Here is a 22,661-nt window from a genome sequence, read left to right on the forward strand (position 1 = left end):
CCAGGGGGCAGACGCTCAATGCAAGAGCTGCCCCCTGGTGGTCAGTGAGCTCCCACAGGAGAGCTCTGCTCAGCCACAAGCCAGGCTGCCGGCTGCCAGTACAGCGGTGGTGGCGGGAACCCCTCCCACCTCCTTAGCAGCACTAAGGATGTCCGACTGCATCTTAAGCCTGCTCCCCGCTGGCAAGTGGGCATCCCCTGAGGGCTCCTGGGCTGCCAGAGGGATGTCTGACTGCCAGCTTAGTCCCAATCCCCCAAGGAGCGGGCCTAAGCCAGCAGGTGGTTATCCCCCGAGGGGTCCCAGAATGCGAGAGGGCACAGGCTGGGCTGAGGGACCGCCCTCCCCCGAGTGCACAAATTTTTGTGCACCGCGTCTCTAGTCTATATATAAAAGCCTAAGCGACCAGAACGACCGATCTTTATGATGCACACTGACCACCAGGGGGCAGACACTCAATGCAGGAGCTGCTCCCTGGTGGTCAATGCACTCCCACAGCCAACCTCCCCGGCCAGCCAACCTCCCACGGTCCCTCCCTCTTGGCCATCCAATCTCCCATGGTCCTTCCCCCCAGTCCCTGGGCTGGAATGGGGAACTGGGGGTAGATGGCGGCAGATGCGACCCCTTTCCATGGGGGGGCCAAGGGCCAGCTCCCTCCTCAGGGCTGGCAGCCAACCTCCCATGCTCTGTCCCTCTTCCTGGCTGACAGGCCCTTGGCTTGCTGCCCACCTGCCGCGGTGGCGGCGGGGAGAAAAGGAGGGAGGGAAGGCAGGGAACTGCATAGTGGAGGGGCACTAACAATAGTGGTGTCAGAATCTGGCATCCATTCCTTCCGTGCCCGGCCCGGCGACTGTCGCCTCCTCTCCTGACCCTGCCAGGACCTTTGGGCCCCGATCAGCCCAGCCCTAATCAACCTGGCCCCACTCGGCCCTGATTGCTGGCCAGGCCTAGGGACCCCACCCATGCACACATTTTGTGCACTGGGCCTCTAGGAAAATATAAGATGCTGTCTTAGGTTAAATGTGTTATGCTAAAAATCTCTCATTCTTTACCAGTTATACATTGCAAATATTTTTTCAGACTCTTTTCTTTAACATTCAAAGTATCTATTATATATAGTGCTTTAAAATGGTATAACTTATTTCTTGTTCAAAAGATGAAGAAATGAATTGATGGTTGAATGTGAATTAAATCCATAGCAAAAGTTACAAAGTTCTGTTCACCCTGGGAGAAGAAAATGATTTGTTGGATTGTGACATTAAAAAACAAAATTTAACCCAGTAAATTTGAAGACCTAATTGGCTTTATTAAGTGATTCCTGAATCAATTGGAAGGGAGCTATAAGAGGTTGTACAAAATGGAAGGTTTTTGTAAGAAGAAGGATGGGGCAAGGTAGCTATTAAGAAAGAAAGGAAGGATTATTTTGAAGCCAGGATATCTTTTCTTTGGGGAAGAGAACAGGAAGGATTTTTATCATGCAGATAGTCTCTTATTTGTATGGGGAGCAGGGTGGCAGCACATGACTGTTTACTTGATGGGTGCTTGACCAGAAAATTACAGATGGGTTAAGGTTATGATTCTGGGAGAATCAAATCTGCAATTAGATCAGGTATTAAGTCTGAGTTTGGTATCATTTGCTTTTAGCACAAGGATGCTATTTGGGGCCTGTGTTTTTCTATTTAGCAGTGATTATTTGTTTCCAAGTATTAGGAGTACAAGCAGTTTATCTTAGGCCAGAAGTTTTATCCATTAACTTGAATTTTCTATTCAAACATAGCAAAATAGATTGAAGGCTTCTAAAGGCTTTAGGTAAAATGATGGTGATGATAATGTTGGTTGTGGTAGTGGTATTGATGATAACAATAGTAATAACAATAATAGTGTCAAATAATAAGAGAATATGGTTACATCATTCCTTTCTAATTTTCCATAAATAGATAACTATGAAAAAAAATCTAGTCATTTCTGGCAGTGTTTATCACATAATTCCACTTTGCTTTACGTGACTAGAATGAGGTAGAAGAAAATATCATCGGGTTTGACAATTATGAAATTATTAAAAACAGTTTCGGGGTAGCACTGGAGAAGGATATGATGCAAGAATTAGTTTTCCTTCATAAGACTTTTAAACTAAACTGAGGGATTTGAAGAAATATTAAGATAATAGTTAGCATTTAGACTAAACTCTTTATTTTGATAAGAGTCCTGCATTAATCTGGGCGAGAAAGGAAGCACATTCATTTAGGAAGAGTTAAATAATTAAGCACATTGAGAATCCACTTATAATCAATATATATTGTTATTCAAATTTTGCTCATGTTGATAGGCAGCCTAATGGGATGTGGAAAAAGCCGGGCATGGATTGATCTAGTGCCAGACATTGGCAAATATGTAGGTTTGGAACATGTTAGAAGTAAGGGTCTGATTTAAGTATTTAGTTATGGGCATGAAGGAAAGTGACGCTAGTAAAGACCTAGTGGGTCCTTCCTCTTCAGGACGGGGGCTCTTCTTCCTCTGATCTCTCCAGTGTGAACAGGACCTCATCCTCTCTTGCCAACTCAACATCGGTTCCTACTTTTGTCCCCTCTTTTCAACATCATCTGTTTTACTCCCTCTCTCCTGGATCATCATCCTCAGTAGCACGCAAAATCTAGGCAATATCTTCCTCCTTAAAAGAAAAAGGAAAAAACTCCTGTACTCACATCCCTCTCTAAGTTACTGTCCCATTTCTGTCCTTCAGATTTGAGTTTCATGCTATCTTTACTTCTATGACTAAAGTTAAACAAAAGATGTCTTATTTTCAAATAATTTATTTAGTCCAGGTTTTCAAATATAGCTGATAAGGAAGGACCTCTTATCTACAACTATGTATTTTTAGGAACTAAAAATGTTTTCTTTTCTCTTCATAATAGTATGGCAGCTAAAGTAATCCAGGCATACTGGCGTGGTTACATTGTGCGCAGACAAATTCATTTATCTACAAAACTGCATACTGCTTCATCAGGACTCCTGAGATCCCGGCCAGAGTCCGGCATCAAAAATCAAACTATTTTAAAGGAAGAAAAAATACAAAGCACTGTGAATATCCAAGAACAGATGGAAAAGGCTGCAATTGTTATTCAGGTTAGTATTAATCTTTTGGTGAAATAATCAGAAGGGATGCATTGGTTATCTTTCACTGGGTTATTCTATACTAGGGGCCCAGTGCACGAATCTGTGCACCTTGAAAGGAACTGTGGGCTGCGAGGCTGCGGAGGGCACAGAGGCAGGTCTCAGCCCATCCTCTGCACCCCTGCCCAGCACCTCCCGCTGTGACCCTGAGTCCCCTGCCTGCAGTAGCCTGCTCCCCCTGCTGCCGCTCCCATGTTCTGATGGTGTTGGCCCCGTTTGCATCTGCTGATGGCATGGAGTGATTGGGGCCAGTGTCAGGCACTGGCAGCGGGTATGAGCGGTAGCTTCAGCGCTGGCAGCAGGTGCGAGTGGTGGCTCCAGCGCCGGTAGCAGGTGCGAGCACTGGACAGGACTGCGGTGAGTGGGAGCAAAGAATTTTTAGTAACGACCAGAGGCTTACTCCGATAACAATGACCAGTGCCCCATCTTGGTCTGGCAACCCTGCTCACCTGTTCCACCAACCCGCCGTGGCTGATGCCTGCCATGTTTCAAGCTCTGCCATCTGCTGCTGACAATTGCTATGTTCCACGCACACCCCTTGGTGGTCAGTGCACATCATAGTGACTAGTTGTTCGGTTGTTCCTCCATTCGGTCTATTTGCGTATTAGGGTTATATATATATATAGACTAGAGGCCTGGTGCACGAAATTCGTGCATGGGTGGGGGGGTCCCTCAGCCTGAGCTGCACCCTCTCCCAATCTGGGACCCCTCGGGGAATGGCTGACTGCTGGTTTAGGCCTGATTGGTTGGTGGGAACGGGCCTAAACTGGTAGTTGGACATCCCTCTTGCAATCTGGGACCGCTGGCTCCTAACCACTCACCTGCCTGCCTGATCACCCCTAATCCCTCTGCCTTTCTGCCTCATCACCCCTAACTATTTGCCTGCCTGCCTGATCACCCCTAACCACTCTGCATGCCTGCCTGATCACCCCTAACTTCTCACCTGCCTGCCTGATTGCCCCTAACCACCTCTGCCTCGGCCCCCGCTACCACAGCTGACATCCGGAAGGTCGTTCAGCTGTCCAGTCTAATTAGCATATTATGCTTTTATTATTATAGATAGCAGGCAACTCTCAAATCTTAATGATTTTCAAATACTGGATTTATTTGTTATTCGTGTTGTTAATGGAGGGGAGAGGTCCTCATCTCCCCTGGTTTCTAGTGGGGGTGGATTTCTTGTAGTATTCTGAGAAAAACAATTTTTATGAGACTCACACTGGGGGATGAATATAGTAGAAAGCTTTATTTTTGTGGAATTAAATCCCTGAGTTTCTAAAGTCTCATTTCCCTTTGTTCAGTCAGAGTACAAGTGTAGCTGGGACTTCAGTAGGGCTAAAATCAGAGTTAGTGTCCAGAGTTTCCTTTACATATCTGTACAGTCCAGTACAGCATCAAGCTAGCATAGTTTGTGTTCCCTGCTGAAGTCCATCAGTCCATTGCATGTGGGGTCTGCAGGCTCACATGGCTGTGGTGGAAACACAGGTAAATGCAAAGAAGCCAACAACAAACTAAGAACACAAGAGAGAGAACTCCTTTGTTTAGGAGATTATGTATTTCCAAATTTTCACCTATTTGCAATGGCCACGCCCATTCCGGCCAATGATCTTTGCTTCCAGGTGTGACTGACAAGTACCTTCCCTACATCACACCAGCTTTACTGGGCATGTGTCTATATTTCTTTGTTGTATCCCTTCCCCAAGCGTTTTTCATGGAATAGGACGGTGGTTCCCTGGGTAGTGCAAATTTGCAGCTTCCTGGTGAAGCTGCCCAAACAACAGGCTTATAATGTCTGGCTTCCCCCTTTGCTCCTTTCTTAGCTAATTACAGTGGTATCAATGTGACATGTGGGGTGCAGGTTGTTCATCAGTTCATGTTGTTCATTATATTCCACATATGAGTGAAATCATTATCTTTCTCTGACTGGCTTATATCACTTAGCATAATGCTCTCCAGGTCCATCAATGCTGTTACAAATGGTTTGAGTTCTTTCCCTTTTACAGCAGTATAGTATTCTATTGTGTAGATGTACCACAGCTTTTTCATCCACTCATCTGCAGATAGACACTTAGGTTGTTTCCAAATCTTGGCTATTGTAATTGTGCTGCTATGAACATATGCATATATCCTTTCTGATTGGTGTTTCTATATCTTTGGGATATATTTCTAGAAGTGGGATTACTGGGTCAAATGGGAGTTCCATTTTTAAATTTTGAGGAAACTCCATACTGTTTTCCACAATGGCTGCACCAGTCTGCATTCCCACCAGTGTATGAGGGTTCATTTTTCTCCACATCCTCACTAGCACTTGATGTTTGTTGATTTGTTGTTGATAGCCATTCTGACAGGTGTGAAATGGTATCTCATTGTCATTTTGATTTGCATCTCTCAGATGATTAGTGACTTTGAGCATATTTTCATTTTTCGTGACCTTCTGTATGTCCACTTTTGAAAAGTGTCTATGTACTTTGCCTATTTTTTAGTTGGATTTTTATCTTCCTTTTGATAAGATGTATGAGTTCCCTATAAATTTTAGAAATTAGGCCCTTATCAGATATAACATTGGCAAATATGTTCTCCCATGTAGTGGTCTTTCTTATTCCTTTGTTGATGTTTTCTTTTGCTGTGCAGAAGCTTTTTATTTTGATATAGTCCCATTTGTTTATTTTCTCCGTAGTTTCCATTTCCCTAAGAGTTGTATCAGTAAAGACATCACTATGACATATGTCTGATATTTTGCTGCCTATGGATTCTTCTAGGATTTTTATGGTTTCCGTCTTACATTTGTGTCCTCTATCCACTTTGAGTTCATTTTGTGTATGGTGTAAGTTGATGGTCTAATTTCATTTTTTTGCATGTATCTGTCCAATTTTCCCAACACCATTTATTAAATAACACCATTGTATGTTCTTGCCTCCTTTGTCAAATATTAATTGAGCATAATGGCTTGGGTCAATTTCTGGTTCTCTGTTTGGTTCCATTGCTCTATGTGTCTGTTATTGTGCCAATACCAGGCAGTTGTGAGAACAGTGGCTTTGTAATATAGCTTGATATCTGGTATTGTGATCCCTCTAACTTTGTTCTTCTTTCTCAAGATTGCTGAGGCTATTTGGGGTCTTTTTTTGTTCCATATGAATTTTTGGAGAATTTTTTTCTAGGTCTGTGAAATATGCCATTGGTATTTTAATGGGGATTGCATTGAATCTATAGGTTCCTTTAGGTAGTATGGACATTTTAATGATGTTGATTCTACCAATCCATGAACACAGTATATTCTTCCATTTGTTTATGTCTTCCTCTGTCTCTCTCTTTTTTTTAATGTTCTGTAGTTTTCCAAGTACAGGTATTTTACCACCTTAGTCAAGTTTATTCCTAGGTGTGCCGTGCCAGCATAGCCAAGGGTTCAATGAGCCTGATGGGAGGCGGGTGCGGCGAAGGATGTAAAAAAGACAGACAAAGAGAATAAGCTGGGTCTAGGTGGATCTCCTGTGCCTGGTTGAGGCCACAGAGAAAGAGATCCAGACAGCAAGCTGAGCCTTTATTTTATAGCCAGAGGTAAACAAGGTAGTGGTCACCATAGTTACAATGTTCTTGTGAATTTCACTTGTTTTGGCAGCACTTGCTTCATCTCCTACAGACCATTAGCTAGCTACCCAGATAAGATCTAGGGAGCATCATAAGGTCAAGCTTAATTATGCTAAGTGGGCTGTGCCCTCTAAGCTGCTACTTGTTTGTGGTTTTGACAACAAGTCAATCCGAGGTTTAACCCTATAGCCGCTCCCTACACCTAGGTATATTGTTTTTGGTGCATTGGTTAAGGGGAGTATTTTTGTTGTTTCTATTTCTGTGAGTTCATTATTGGTATATAAAAAAGCCATAGATTTTTGGGTGCTAATTTTGTATCCTGCTACATTGCCAAATTCATTTATTAAATCTAGTAGTTTTTTTGATGGAATCTTTAAGGTTTTCAATGTACAATATCATGTCATCTCATCTGCGAACAGTGACAGTTTTACTTTTGCTTTTCCAATTTGGATGCCTTTTATTTCTTCTTGTCTGATGGCTATGGCTAGCACTTCAGTACTGTGTTGAACAGGAGTGGGGAAAGTGGCTATTCCTGTCTTGTTCCTATTCTTAGGGGAAATAGTTTTAGTTTTTGCCCATTGAGTATGATGGTGGCTGTAGGTTTGTCATATAAGGCTTTTATTATGTTGAGATATGATCCCTCTATTCCCACTTTGCTGAGAGTTATCAATAAAGGGTGTTGGATTTTGTCAAATGCTTTTTCTACATCAATTGATATGATTATGTGATTTTTGTCTCCCAATTTGTTTATGTGATGTATCACGTTTATTGATTTGTGGATATGGTACCATCCTTGAATCCCCAGAATAAATCCCACTTGGTCATGGTGTATGATCTTTCTAATGTAATGCTGGATTTGATTTGCTTGAATTTTGTTGAGGATTTTAGCATCTATGTTCATCAGAGATATTGGCCTGAAATTCTCTTTCTTTGTAATGCCTTTCCTAGTATCTGGGTTTGGGATTAAGGTAATGCTGGCTTCATAGAAAGAGTTTGGAAGTATTCCTTCCTCTTGAAACTTTTGGAGTAGTCTGAGGAGGATCAGTGTTAGTTCTTTGAATTTTTGGTAAAACTCCCCTGTGAAGCTGTCTGGCACAGAACTTTTGTTTGCTGGAAGTTTTTTGATGACTACTCCAATTTCCTCCATATTATTGGCCTATTCAGATTTTTTTATTTTTCCTGAGTTTTGGAAGGTCGTATTTTTCTAGAAATATGTTCATTTCATCTTGGTTGTTCAGCTTGTTGTAGTAGAGTTTTCATAGTACTTTTTTTTTTTTTTTTTACAATCCTTTGTATTTCTGTGGGGTAGGTTGTTAATTCACCTCTTTCATTTCTGGTTTTGTTTATTTGGGTCCTCTCTCCTTGTTTCTTGGTGAGCCTGGCAGAGGTTCATCAATCTTGTTTATCCTTTCAAAGAACCAGCTCTCAGTTCTAATGATCTTTTGTATTGTTTTTTTTTTTTTTTATCTCTATGTCATTTATTTCTACACTGATATTTATTATTGCCTTCCTTTTACTTACTCTGGGCTTTTATTCTTCTCTTTCTAGTTATTTAAATTGTAGGGTTAGATAACTTATTACCAGTTTTTCTGTTTCTTGAGGTAGACCTGTAGTGCTATGAACTTCCCTCTCAGAACTGCTTTCATTATGTCCCATAGGTTTTGGATTTTTTTTTTTCATTTTCATTTGTTTCCAGAATGTTTTTTTATTTCTTCTTTGATCTCTTTGGTAACCCATTCTTTGTTTAATAACATACTATTTAGCCACCATGTGTTTGATTGTTTTTAGTGTTGTTAATTTCTAATTTATGCCATTGTGATCTGAGAAGATGCTTGACATTTCAATCTTCTTGAATTTGTGTAGATTTAGCCTGTGCCCTATTATGTGGACTATCTTTGAAAATGTTCCATGGGCACTTGAGAAGAATGTATATTCCGCAGCTTTGGGGCAGAGTGTTCTGAAGATGTCAATTAAATCCATCTGATCTAGTGAGTCGTTTAGGATTGCTGTTTCTTTTCTGACTTTTTGTCTAGATCAGCCGTGGGCAAACTACGGCCGCAGGCCGAATTCGGCCCGTTTGAAATGAATAAAACTAAAAAAAAAAAGACCTTACCCTTTTATGTAATGATGTTTCCTTTGAATTTATATTAGTTCACACAAACACTCCATCCATGCTTTTGTTCCTGCCCTCCGGTCCAGTTTAAGAACCCGCTGTGGCCCTCAAGTCAAAAAGTTTGCCCACCCCTTGTCTAGATCATTTATCCAGTGATGTCAATGGGGCATTAAAGCCCCCTAATATGATTGTATTGCTGTTGATCTCTTCCTTGATACCTTCCAGAAGTTTTTTTTATGTATTTGGGTGCTCCTGCATTGGGTGAATATATGTTTACCAAAGTTATATCCTCTTGTTGTATCAATCCCATTAGTATTATGAATTGGCCCTCCTTATCTCTTGTTATGGCCTTCACTTTGAGGTCTATTTTGTCAGATATAAGTATTGCTACCCCAGCTTTTTTTTTTAATTTCCATTTTCCTGGAAAAATTTTTTCCATCCTTTCTCTTTCAGTCTTTGTGAGTCCTTTGTTCTGTGATGGGTCTCTTGTAGACAGCATATATATGGGTAATGTTTTTTTTATAAATTCTGTTACTGTGTGTCTTTTGATTGGAGCATTTAGTCCATGTACATTTAAGGTTATTATTGATATATTCTTTTTTGTTGCCATTTTAATTCCTTATGCCTTGTTCCTTCTTCCTTTTCTATTTTTTTTCTTTTTACAGCAGTCCCTTTAGCATTTCTTGCTTTTCTGGCTTGGTTGTAGTAAACTCTCTTAGCTTTTTTTTTTGTCTGGGAAGCTCCTGATTTCACCATCAGTTTTGAATAATAGCCTTGCTGGATAGAGTATTCTGGGATTCAGTCCCTTTTTTTGTAACACTTTGTATATTTAATTCCATTCCTTTCTGGCCTGCTTTGTTTCTTTTGATAAATCAGTTAATAGTCTAATATGGGAGATCCCTTGTAGATAACTTTCTGTCTCTTTCTTGCAGCCTTTAAGATTCTTATTTTATTGTTGATGTTTGCCAATTTCATTATGATGTGTCTTGGTGTCAGTCTTTTTGGGTTCATCCTGTCTGAGATTCCTGTGTGCTTCTTGGACTTGTGTGATTCTTTTCTCCCCAAAGTCAGGGACGTTTTCTGTCAATATTTCTTCAAACAGGTTTTCTATTCTTTACTCAGCTTCCTCTCCTTCTATTACCCCTATTATGCAGATTTTGTTTCATTTCATGTTGTCCCGAAGGTCCCTTAGACTCTCCTCCAGCTTTTAAGTTTTTGTTTGTTTGTTTTTTTCCAGTTCCTGCTCTACTTGTTTGTTTTCTACATTGTCTTCTAACTGGCTGATTCAGTCCTCAGCTTCTTTTAGTGTACTGTTGAAACCTTCCACTGTGTTCCTTATTGCAGCTATGTCATTCTTCATTTCCTCTTGATTCCCACACATGCTGGTGAATTTCTTGTCCAGCCTTTTGAGCATCCTTATAATCATTACTCTGAATTGTTTCTCTGACAAATTGCTTGCCTCCATTTCATTTATTTCCTTTCCTGGTGATTCCTCCTTTTCTTTTATATGGGTGTTGTTTCTTTGTCTCCCGATTTTTGCTGTTCCTTTGTGATTATTTCTATGTATTAAATCAAACTGCTATGCTATCCAGATTTTTTGAATTTTTCATAAGTAGTAGATGTTTTGCAGGACCCAGCAGTGCTGTCTCTCAGGTCTTCTATGCTGGGTATTCTAGGGATGCACCCTACTTGAGATATTTGGGTTCTTTTGATGAAGTTGCGTCTTGAATATTATTGTCCCACTCACGGATAGAGTCTCCTCTCAGGGTGTCTGGTTATGTGACTCACTCTCTACCATGCCATGCCAACTGTTGTGGAGGTGCTGACTGAACAACACAAAATACAACACAACAAGACACGACACAAAAGTAACAGAGCAGGAATGTATATAAGACACTTATAACCCCAATTAAAGTGACCACTCCAGAAAAGATAATTAGGAGTGAGAAAAGAGCAAAAAACGTTATCGAGAAAGAAAAAAATGGAAAGAGAAAAAAAGAAAAAGGAAAAAAATATATGGGGAGAAAATACCACAAAACAAACAATTAAACCAAAAAGTGCAAACAAAAAACAACCTGATAAAGGGGGGTAGAATCTGTAGAGTTAGAGCTTAAATACAGAAAATAAGGTTAAGGAATTTGATGAATATGGAAAGGGCCACAGTTTAGTATAGAGGAGGTAAAAAGAGAATGAGTGGTTAAAAAGAAAAAATAAAATTAAAAAAATAAATAAATAAAAATAAATATTGATTGATTAATTGATTGATTGATTGAAAAGGAGAGTAGAGGAGATAGCAGATAGGCTTGAATTTAGTAAGTAAAACTGATGAACAAATTAGGAGAAGAAAAGAGCAAGAGAGGAGAGGAAAAGAAAAAAATGCCTAGCGAAGAAAGAAAAAAGAGAAGGGGCATGGAGTAGGAGTATTGAAGAGGAAATTAGACATATGACTATATCAACAGAGACTACATAGTAATAATACATCAATAAATCAGATAAAGAAGATCAATTTTTAACAAGGGGTAAAAAAAAAAAAAGGAAAGAGAAAAACTAAGCAGGGACAGGAGAAAGAAAAACAACAGGATGAAAAAGGGAGAAGTGAAGAAGAAAAACATGCAAAAAAAAAGATAAAATGAAATAAAAAAATAAAAATGGAATAAAGAAAAGATAATATTAAAATATTTTTAAATAAAAGATAAAAAAGTGAAGTGTTTTTTGCTTCATCTGACTTTTAATTCCCCATGAGAGCTGGTTTAGGACCCCACTCTTCTGTTCTGTATGCCAGGTCTGGGCTTCCTGTTAGGTACTTAGGTGCTGACCACTGTCAGGCACTGTTTTTGGTGTTTAGTACCATGTTGAAGTTCCAAGCGATCCACCACCCCTTTGTTTGTGTCTGTCTCCACAGGCCTTGGCTGCAAGCAGGCAGGACCAATCTGCCTGCTTTTCCTGTAGGCCAACTGTCAATCTTAATCACTCAAGCATCTGTTTATGACAGGGCTTTAGGTGGGGGTGGTGCTGTTTGGCTTTCTGGGAATGAGGTGTTTCTTCCCTGACTCAGAGCTATTCCTCTGCAAGTAGCCCAAAATATTACTCTGGCCTTGGTTGGTCAGAGATCCTTGTATGGAGACCAGTGGGGTTGGCTGGCAACCTGGAGTTTTTATCAGTCTGGTTCCCAGAATAGTGGGGTGGACAGGCCCCTCTTCCATCTTAGTCACTGAGGGCTCTTTGAGGCTCTTTAGATCCTTTCTTTCCTTTGTAGCTCAAAATGCAGGCAGGGTGTGGCAGGCTGTTTTACCTGGCTTGAGGCTACTAGGAGGGGCTGGCTTTTCAGGAGAAAAATAGCTGCTTAGGTTTGCAAGGTTAAGAATGTCCCAATGCAGGATCCTGGCCATATCTCCCTGCCCTGCTTCCCTCCACAGCCTCTCCTTTGGATCTGCAAATCTGTGCTGTTCTCCCTGCTTGGAAGTCTCAAGTGAGTATTTGCAGTTGAAAAGTCCTATGAACTGAATTTAGTGAATAAAAGCAAAGACAAAAGAAAGGCAAAACAACCATGAAACCTCTGGTTTCTCTCCAGCCGGCACCATGCTGCTCCAGCCACTTTTCAGGCCGCCTTTCTGGAAGCAGCGTTTAGCAGCTCTGGTCTTAGATCTAGATTCCCTGGCTGCCAGCAGCCCTGTGGACTTTCATTCTACAGTCGGATGTTATGTCTGTCCCCAAGGGACGTGGCTTTGGTGCAGTGCATCTTCCTCCTCACCCTCTCAGCCTGGTGGTCGTGTGTCCCTCTCCAGCCCAGATCCTTGTTCCTACTATTCTCCAGGCGTCCTCTGCCCTTCCTTGTTGTGAATTGTCCAAGCTTCTTTTGCTTACAAAAGTAAGCAAAATTTAGCCTTTCTTTGTAACTTAGAACATGTCTCTTTTGTTGTATATCATGGTACTTAAAATCATTAAAGTCATCTCAACTCTATTTTCTCTCGAGTACAATCATCTAGTTTTGAAAACCATTCACCTTAAAATATAAATTCTAGGCTGCCTAATCATCCTGGAGAGCAGAGCATGGTAAAGTAGAAACATCCTGGGCTTTAGAGCAAAATGAAGATTGGTCTCTCTGCCTACCAAAACCCCTTCTCTTCTTCCTAGCATACAGCCAGTTTCCCTTATGCTTTAGTATGGCCCCTTTCCAGCCAATAGAACATATTTCCAGTGAAAGATATTTCCACCACTTCCACGCCTGGCCCATAAAACCTCCCACAGACATTCCTCCATATTCTTTTCCCTTTCTTGTTGGCTGAAATGAAGACAGCCTCTGAGGTATCTTTGGAAGCTGTCTTTTGTGTATTTGGAAGCTGTCTGTTGAGATTGTAGTCTGCAAAGCCTGGATATCTGAATCACTCTATGTCAGTGGTTCTCAACCTGTGGGTCGTGACCCCTTTGGCAGTCGAATGACCCTTTCACAGGGGTCGCCTAAGACCATCCTGCATATCAGATATTTACATTATGATTCATAACAGTAGCAACATTACAGTTATGAAGTAGCAACGAAAATAATTTTATGGTTGGGTCACAACATGAGGAACTGTATTTAAAGGGCCAGAAGGTTGAGAATCACTGCTTTATGCTAAAGTGGTGTCCCATTGTATTGTATAGTCTCTCAGTGTTTGTTATATGGTCAAGAAATAAATAACTGTTTTTTTTCTGAGCTACTATGTATTTTTATTATAGCACTTAGCCTATTCTAAAAAAGTACTAGTATGTAAGATATACTTTGAGAAATATATAATGCTCAGTGTAAATATGTAAGAGAAGGGAATTCTTGGTATAATGGGCAGTGAAAATAAAAACAATGTAGAATTTCATATTACTGGAATAATAAGAAGCCATAGCACAGTTAGACTAGATATAGTTGTCCAGGCAGGGAATTGACTTGAATGTATGAAATAAAAATGAATCAATCATAGATGGATTACTTGAAAAATTGAGACCTTGACAGAAACAAATAAGAAGGACCTAAATATTACTTATTCCATACTTATATTACCATTATTTTTCATAAACTAAATAGAGATGTCTGGGGCTTGAGTCCCTGATGCAGACTCATGAAGAAGATATCTATATGTCTCACACCAGGAAAACACATGCTATGTATTATAGTCTGGAGCTTTGTAAATGTTATTTCCCTAATGAGTTAGGCTGGATCCATTGTGAGCCACAGTGAATGAATCTTTGTCATTGAAGACCTGGATTAAACAATTTTCTTTATACCTTCTTTTCTCTATGTCAGTACCTGACCTTGCTATCTTCTATAGCCAACTCTTTTATAACCAATCCACCTCTCCTGCCTCATCACTAGATTATTTGGGGGGGAAAAATCAGATCTTATCATTCCTTTTGTAAATATATGTTTAAATTTCTATAAGATCTATTAGTTTAAATTTAACTGCAATATATTACTAACCTAAAAACTGCTAATTATTTCTTAATATCAGTCATTGACCAAGTCTTGGCTAATTGTAGAGGTTGTGTTTTGGCTGCTTAGGCTGGTTGCTGCTGAATTTGTGAGTGACTTCTGCTGTCATATATGGTGTATCTGTTGTGTGTTTGTAAATTCCACTTCTCAATATATGTATTTTTCAGAATAACGATATCAATATATCATTATCATTACCCTTATGGAAAACATATTTAAAGTATCTTTGATAGTTAAATGTGTCCTTTGAGTATATATTACTAGGGATATAATTAAATAAATCTATTTTAAAGTCACTTTAAATAACTTCTGTGTGGTTATACCTGCATATTTTTATATTTTTTAGGAATTTCTTTTTTCATATTTATTTGTTTTATAATTATCCTAAGTATGTGCACAGTTCTAAAGTCAAATCTAAGCAAGGTATAGTCACAGAAGTCTGGCTTCTATTGCTGTAACTTTCACCCTGTTGTCTGCCTCTATAAGTTAATATTTTTATAACTATTTTATAATATATACTTTTACTTTTTAAATATTAGAAATCACATATACATATGTATTTAAATATATAGGTATATTTAAATATATATTTACATACAATTATTAAACATATTATATTTATACTATTTATGCATATATTTAAATATATATTTAGATACATTTATTATATATGTATACACAGCCTTTCATAGATAAATGGTAACATGCATTTATCTGTGAAAAATATTTCAAATAGGAAGAGACAAAAACATCCCACTCTGTCTATCTTGTTCTTTATACTTATATCTATAATATATAATATATCTGGGAGCATACTTCCTAGCAGTATATAAAGATACTCATTTTTAAATAAAAAGCTGCAGTGATCTTAGAGTTACAGTTAGGGAAGTTTACCCTACTCCAAGGTTATTGGGGAATCTAAATGGTTTTAGTTCTATTACTTTTACACTTAGTTTATTTTAAGGAAGAATTAGTTAATTGTTATGGTCCAGGATACTATTTCTCTAATATGGGCATTTATGTATGGTGACATTTTCCTAAATATGTGTTAGTTTATTTTATATATAATCATTTAAAAATTAGCAAAATTAGTTTTCCTTCGTATCTCTTTCTTCTTAGTTTAGAATGGGTCCTGGAGGAATTATCAGATAATTGATTGGTTGACCTACATGTGCAGTTGAGGGAGTTTTAAAGATTCTTTTCTGCTGACCACAAGGAAGGTCTCCTGAGATTCAAAACTTTAGACACATGCAGTTGTTTAATTTATCTTGCAGTTTTAAGTGTCACATAAAGTTCAAAAAACAGATTACTGTGCCATTAAACTAAGGTCTAAGATGTTTTATCTTCCTAATGGGATAATACGGAGAATCTGGTTTGGAGTTTGATCTATAACCTTGTATAACATGCTTTAAATTTTTGTTTAGGCGGTTTGGAAGGGCTTTCTTTTGCGAAAGAAACTGACAACAGCTCTAGAGGCTATTAAGAATGAAGAATCTGAAGAAGAATATGAAGAAATAGATTTAGAGGATTTTAAATTTGATGAAGTAAGTAACAACTATAACATAGAAATACTGATCGTACAATATTTTTAGTATACTATTTTGGAGCTAAACCAGTTTCTGAAGTTTATAACCTCTGAACACTGTTACAGTTTTTTAAAATAACACTTGAAGAAGTATTCTTCTAATTTCTTAACATCTTAATTTACCCTACAGTGTGTAAACGTGGCTATAGAATATTGACAAGAGTTCTGGGATACAACCAGATTTACGCATTGTCTCAATTATTCCTTATTAAATATAACTATGACCTTATGTGTACCTGTTTTAAAAAAACCCTTTAATAATTCTTTGTTCCCTAGAAAAAATGAGAATAACCTCCTTAAATTGTTATTCATGTACTCCACAAAAAGGTAGCAAGCTGTACATACATACTCACCACTTCTCCCTGTGGCTTCCATGTGTTCCTGCCAAGTTGAGCATACTTTTACTCTCTCTAGCACTTGCCATTTACATCCTTAGTTTTGCTCATTTTGTTCCCTCCTCTTTAGATAGTTAACACCGGCATAACCACCAGTCGGATTAAGATAAAGAATATATAGACATGCCCAAAAGACTTCCTCATGCCTCTGTAGTATTCATACCTCCTTTACCATAGGTTAGTTTTGCCTATTTTTGAACATTCTATAAGTGGAACCATACTGTATGTGCTTTTCTTTTACATGGTATTATGTCTGTGAGATTGAGCTACATGGTTGAATGCAGCTGTATAAATTCTACTCTTTTGAATATACCACTTGTAATCCATTATTTGAATATACCACTTTCCAAAACCCTATTCTACTATTGAAAGATTAGTTATCGTTGAATTATTTCTAGTATTACCTATTATGGCTAAAGGTGCTATGAACATTCTTTTACATATCTTTTGATATGTATATTCACATTTGTTTTAGGAATAGAATTTCTGGATCATAGTCTTTACCCATGTTTAGTAGATAGTGCCTAACATTATTCCAAAGTGATTGTATTAATTTGTAGCTCTATAAGCAGAATATGAGAATTTTAGACTAGCCTTATTCTCACCAACAGTTTATATTTTCATGACTTTTCCCCCTATTCCAGTAAGTTTTGTCATGGTATCTTATTGTTTTAATTTGAAATTTTCTCATAATTAATAATGTTGAGTACCTTTTCATATGCTCCCTGGCCATTTAGTTATCCACATTTGTGATATGATCAAGAGTTTGGGTATTTTAAAGTTAGGTTGTACACTTTTTTCTTACTGACTTGTAGAAGTTCTTTATATATTCTGAATACTACTCTCCTTTTCTTTGCAAATATCCCTTCTAAATTCTGAAGCTTATTTTTTATTTTCTTATGGCTCATGTTGATGAACAGACTGTTTCTAGTTTTAAGTTAAAAACAAAAGTTTTTTTAACATATAAGAAATCTTTGCCTACTCCCAGATCATATTAGAGAAACTTTATGATCTTAACTTTCAAAATTTAAGTCTATGATTCATCTGGAAGTAATTCTTGTGAGTAGTGTGAGAAAAGGGTCGAGATCCCCTCCCTCCCATACACACACATTTGGTTATCTCATTGACTTAAAACCATTTGTTATACAGACCATACTTTTCAGAATGGATTGCAGTAGAAGCTTTGTTTAAACTCAGGTAACTGTGTGTGGGGGTTCTCTTAATTTTTCTCATTGTTATATTGTTTATCCTTACATCATTAATTACTATATACTTTATAATAAGTTTTGATATTTAGTCTTATAAAAAGTTCCAATTTTGTTCTTTCTCTTCAAGAAAGTGCTACTACTGCTCTATTGACCCTTTTCATTTCTGTACAAATTTTCGAATCGTCCTGTGAATTTGCACAAAAAATATTAGGATTTTTGTCTTAGGTTGCAGTGAATCTATAAACCAATGTGGGAGACCTAATATCTTTTAGAATATTACATTTTGAAATCCATGAGCACAGAATATTCCACCATATATTTAGGCCAATTAAGGTTTTTGTGCACAATGCTCTTGTAGGGATCTTGTACATTTTTGGTTAGATTTTTTTTCCCCTAGGTAGTTGATGTTTTCTGATATTATATTTATTTTTGCATATTAACCTTATATTTTGCCACTTTGTTGAAATCACTTATTAATTTTGGTAGTTTATCTCTCAAGTCTTTTGAATATTCTGTATACACAATAAGTCATCTCAGAAGAATGACAATTTTATTTCTTTTTTTTCGAATTCTTATGCCTTGAGTTTATTTTTCTTGCCTTGTTGTCCTGACTACTACCTCCAGTAAATTGTTGAATATGAGCAGACATCTTTTTTAGCTCCTCAAATCAGGGTGAAAGCTTTCAACATACCATCATTAAGTAAAGTATTTGTTAATATAGGTTCTTGAATTTGATTAAGGAAGTTACCTTCCATAGCATCTTCTTACCTTTCCAAGAGGTTAATATGTTTATCATGACCATGATCATGATGATTTTATATATGATTTGGATTTTATCAAATACTTTTTATGCATATACCATTGATTTTTCAAACATTAATCCTTGTATTCTAGAATAAACTAATTAATATATAATGTATTATTTGTATTTATTTTAAAAACTATATATTTTTATTGTTCACAGTATTACAGATATCCTCGATCTCCCTTTTGTCTCCCATTCACCCAGCACTGCCCCCCCCGCCCCCCCCTCCGCCCCGCAGGCTTTCATCACACTATTGTGTGTCCATGGGCTATGCATATAAATATATAAGTTCTTTGGTCTATCTCTTCTCGTTCCACACCCCCCCTCCCCCACAAGACATGTCAGTTTGTTCCATGCCTTCATGCCTAGAGTCTTATTTTGTTGGTCAATTAATTTTTTTCATCAGATTCCACAAATAAGTGAGATCATGCTATATTTCTTTCTCTGATTAGCATACTTCACTTAGCAGGTCCATTCACACGGTCTCAAAGGGTAAGAGACCCTTCTTTTTTACAGCAGCCTAGTATTCCATTGTGTAGATGTACCACAGCTTTTTATCCACTAATCTCCTGATAGGCACTTGGGCTGTTTCCAAATCTTAGCTATTGTAAATAATGCTGCTATGAATATAGGGGTGCATATATCCTTTCTGAATGGTGTTACATGGTATTTAGGATATATTCCCAGAAGTGGGATCTCTGGGTCAAATGGAAGTTCCACTTTTAATTCCTTGAGGAACCTTCATACTGTTTTCCATAGTGGTTGCACCACTTTGCATTCCCACCAGCAGTGTACTAGGGTTCCCTTCTCCACATCCTCACCAGCACTTGTTCTTTGTTGATTTATTCATGATAGCCATTGTGACAGGTGTGAGATGATATCTCATTGTGGTTTTAATTTGAATTTCTCTGATTATTAGTGATGTTGATCATTTTAGGCTCCAGAGTGTCAGTATCTTCATTATATAAAACAATGTTGACTTCCCCAGAGGGAAACACTAAAAGACTATCTCCATTTTTCAAATCTGTTAGCTATATTAACATCTTTGAAAAGACGGTCCAGAATGAAAGCTGCCATAAATCATGCATAATTGTCCGAGCCCAGTGGAAAATTGTCTCCTAACAATATCCACCCCTTTATTCTACATGGCAGAGTTCCCCATAAGTATGCACTCCTGTGGCCACTCTAAATAATCGGACAGAGTCTAGGACGAAAACCATTTGGTTATCCTCATGATGCAATTAAGGTTACTATTAATCGCCCCGGTGGTTTTACCTTTAGGGTTCTGTATTTACCTTCCCGCTAGATTGAAGTTTTAATCCAGGCACAGCTGCAAGTTTTAGATATTACAGACTCCTTCTTGGCTTTTGATGAAGAAGTTTCATGCAATTCTGCCATCTAAAACAACCCTGGCCAGTGGGTTGAGGCTGACTTAAATACTTTCCAGGGCCATAGTGTTGTTTCCTGAAACATTCGAAGGTAATTTGTGAGCAGGACACCTTCCAGGTGTCATTTGTCCAGCCTATGGGACGACTGAGAATGGGGGTGGAGAACACATTCAGAGATTGTGTATATGGGAGCTGCAGGGTTTTCACTCTATTCCTGCTGTCAGGCTGTCGCCTACTGTCATGATAGACTTCCCAGCAAACTTAAGGGAAGTGATTACCAAGTTGTGTTCCACACCTTCTGAAAGGGAGGGAAGACCCAGCAATAGGTTCAATTTAAGGTGCTTGCAGCCATTTAGGAACATTTTTCTTGTGGATAAAGGCATTCTGGGATAGTTCTGAAGGAAAAAAGTTTGTTAATTTCTCTTCCTTCCCTATACCTCTCAGAATATAAGGTCTTCCCTTCAATGGTTCGGAGAGGTTGTTTTCCATCTATCTCCTCAAAATTTCAGTTTCCATTTAGTTTAGCTATAATTGTATCCTTTTTCTAATTATTCTCCACTACAGTTAGACCTTCCATCTGGCAGGGTGGGGAACTAGAGGAAAGGGTGCATTTGTATAAAACTTAACCATGTAACTTATCCTAAGCGCCCTTTGGTCATGCCTCACCATGAAGATATGGCAATAATGCTGGCCTGAGACTTGCTTTTGGGGAAAATAAATAAGCATTTTGCACAGGAGTGACCACGATAGAATCCTGAGCTGTCAAAACCCGCCATGCATTTTTCCTAATTATTACTTAGGAAGTAGCTATATTAGTTAATCCTTGCTGATCCCCAGTTAACTGATCAAACTACTTTATTAAATTGCATGGACAAAAGGAAGTGTGAGTGGGTAGAGTCCCACAACTAGCTCCTTGTTGAGTGGATTTTGTAATAAAACACACACAACTGTCAGACTCCAATGGTCTAGAAAATTGAGAAATTATGAAGACAAGTTTCAAAGGTCACAGTTATATGGCCAAAATCAGCTGATAGATCATTTGAAAAGGTATAAACAAAGGTAAGGTATTGAAGGTGTAATGTGTGTGGTCAATTTTCCAAGAGCAGGCAGAGACAAGGACCCATGGAATGGGACCTCCTCCACTGTAACACAATTAAGTAAGTTTTGCAGAAGTCACAAGTATGGCAAGCACCGGAAGGCTCACCTCAGAAACAGAATCAGGCCCAATTAGTGATATGATTCTACTTGTCTCATGGAGAATAGGCCTTACTATGGACATCCACATGAGTAATCAGAATGGTTCTGTTTGGTAATCAGGTGCAGCTGTGATTTGTTTCCCTGGTATGTGGGCCCCAGAATGTCTTTAGTCAGCAAGTCTATAGTTTTCCACATGGCAGAGCAAACACTGAGGCCATTGGCTGCAGCTCAAGATTCAGTTGAGTTTCAGCCTAGCTGAACCATCCCTGAACCAGGCCAAAGCATTCAGGGGAACCAGAGTGAATCGAGGTCCCTCCAAGCCAGCAGCTTCGGATTAGGCCATGAAGTGGGGACAACATTTTCCTGAGAGATATGACTTACACTTTTTCATATAAAGCTGAGATACCACTGGAGCCACGCTCACAAGTGTGTTTTTGGGGCTGTCATACCTTGTTGGTGATAGAATCTGACTTCTCAAACTGAGAACATCAAGCCAGACAGTCACAAGGCCTCAATGGGTCAATCATTTAGTTTCTAAAATAGTACAGTAGGATGGCAATAGCTGATTTCAATATAAATATGCCTGGCATCTGGGTGAGAAGGGCCACAAACCCAAAACCACAAGGATGCTTCCAGTTGGAGGACAGAGGTTCCAAATAGCCAGATCACCATTCAGAGAGACTTCTATTACCTGCATTACTGAAAGGGTCTGATATGATTTTGGGCCTCCTTTTTTGTGGTAAAGAGCTGCATAGACGGGAGTTTTTCCCTGGCTGCTGGAGAGACTGAGCATTGTACATTTTCCCACATAGGCGAGTCCCCAGAACCTACTGATAAACAGGCTTCAGAATTGAGGCCCCAGAATTTTTTTCAGATCTGTCAGCCAGCCCCTGAATACAAATGTGTGTGATACTACTCACCATAATCAGGACCATTGAAACAGGATTTTTAAAAATTGATATAAAGGGTGTCCCAAAATTCACGCAAGAAGTAATTTTGATAGAAAACACAGGTTTATAATTAAAAATTATAAATTTTTTATTGATTCATAAAGTATACAGTATAGGGTTATGTATGGAATAGCACATTGGGTAAATGGCCTCCACGGCTTTGCTGGCACGTACGCAAAGCCATGGTCTTCATTGGTCTTCATTGTTCCTACTCCTGGGCCATAATTGGTACTTGGTAATGCATATCAAATTGAAGGGATTGAAATCAAAGGGCAACAGATATTAGAATCGGATTCAATAAACCAAATAAAATTAGGCTTTTATTTTTTATTGTTGTTGTTGTTGTTAATGCTCACGCAAAATTCAAATCTTGCGTGAATTTTGGGACACCCTTTATAATTCACATACAACATACAGGATCTCATCTATATAGTGAAAGCTTTGGACATAGAAGGTAGAGATGCTCACACTAAATCCTGACCCATTGGTCATAAGAGTTTATCACACTAGCACTTCTCTGGCTGCAATTTTCCCTTATTGGGATAATCCCCTATGGCACTTAGGGATGGAAAAGTAAAACAATGTTACAGGTCAATTTCTAGTCTACTTCTAGACTAGACAAAACAACATTATAAAAGACCCTGCCCAAGAAATAACTTTAGCTCTGTCCTCTACTATGAACCATGCACAAATCCATCAGTTGAATCAATTTCCAAACACCTCATGAGTCTGGGTAACACTAAGTTAGGTTCCTCTAAGGTACGGTGAAAGATAAGATATCTCTTATCCCCCCAGCCTGTTAGCTATAC

General features: G+C 38.6%; 1 protein-coding gene across 1 annotated transcript in view; it reads left to right on the forward strand.

Annotated features, from left to right (window-relative positions):
- LRRIQ1 (leucine rich repeats and IQ motif containing 1) overlaps positions 1-22,661 on the forward strand; it is a 251,675-nt gene that overhangs the window by 114,164 nt on the left and 114,850 nt on the right. The window contains exons 17-18 of the mRNA XM_059683729.1: positions 2,910-3,120; positions 15,749-15,868. Coding sequence (XP_059539712.1) covers positions 2,910-3,120; positions 15,749-15,868 — 331 coding nt within the window. The remainder of the gene's footprint in view (positions 1-2,909; positions 3,121-15,748; positions 15,869-22,661) is intronic.

Source organism: Myotis daubentonii, chromosome 2 (assembly GCF_963259705.1).
Source record: "Myotis daubentonii chromosome 2, mMyoDau2.1, whole genome shotgun sequence".
In the NCBI taxonomy this organism is placed as follows: Eukaryota; Metazoa; Chordata; class Mammalia; order Chiroptera; family Vespertilionidae; genus Myotis; species Myotis daubentonii.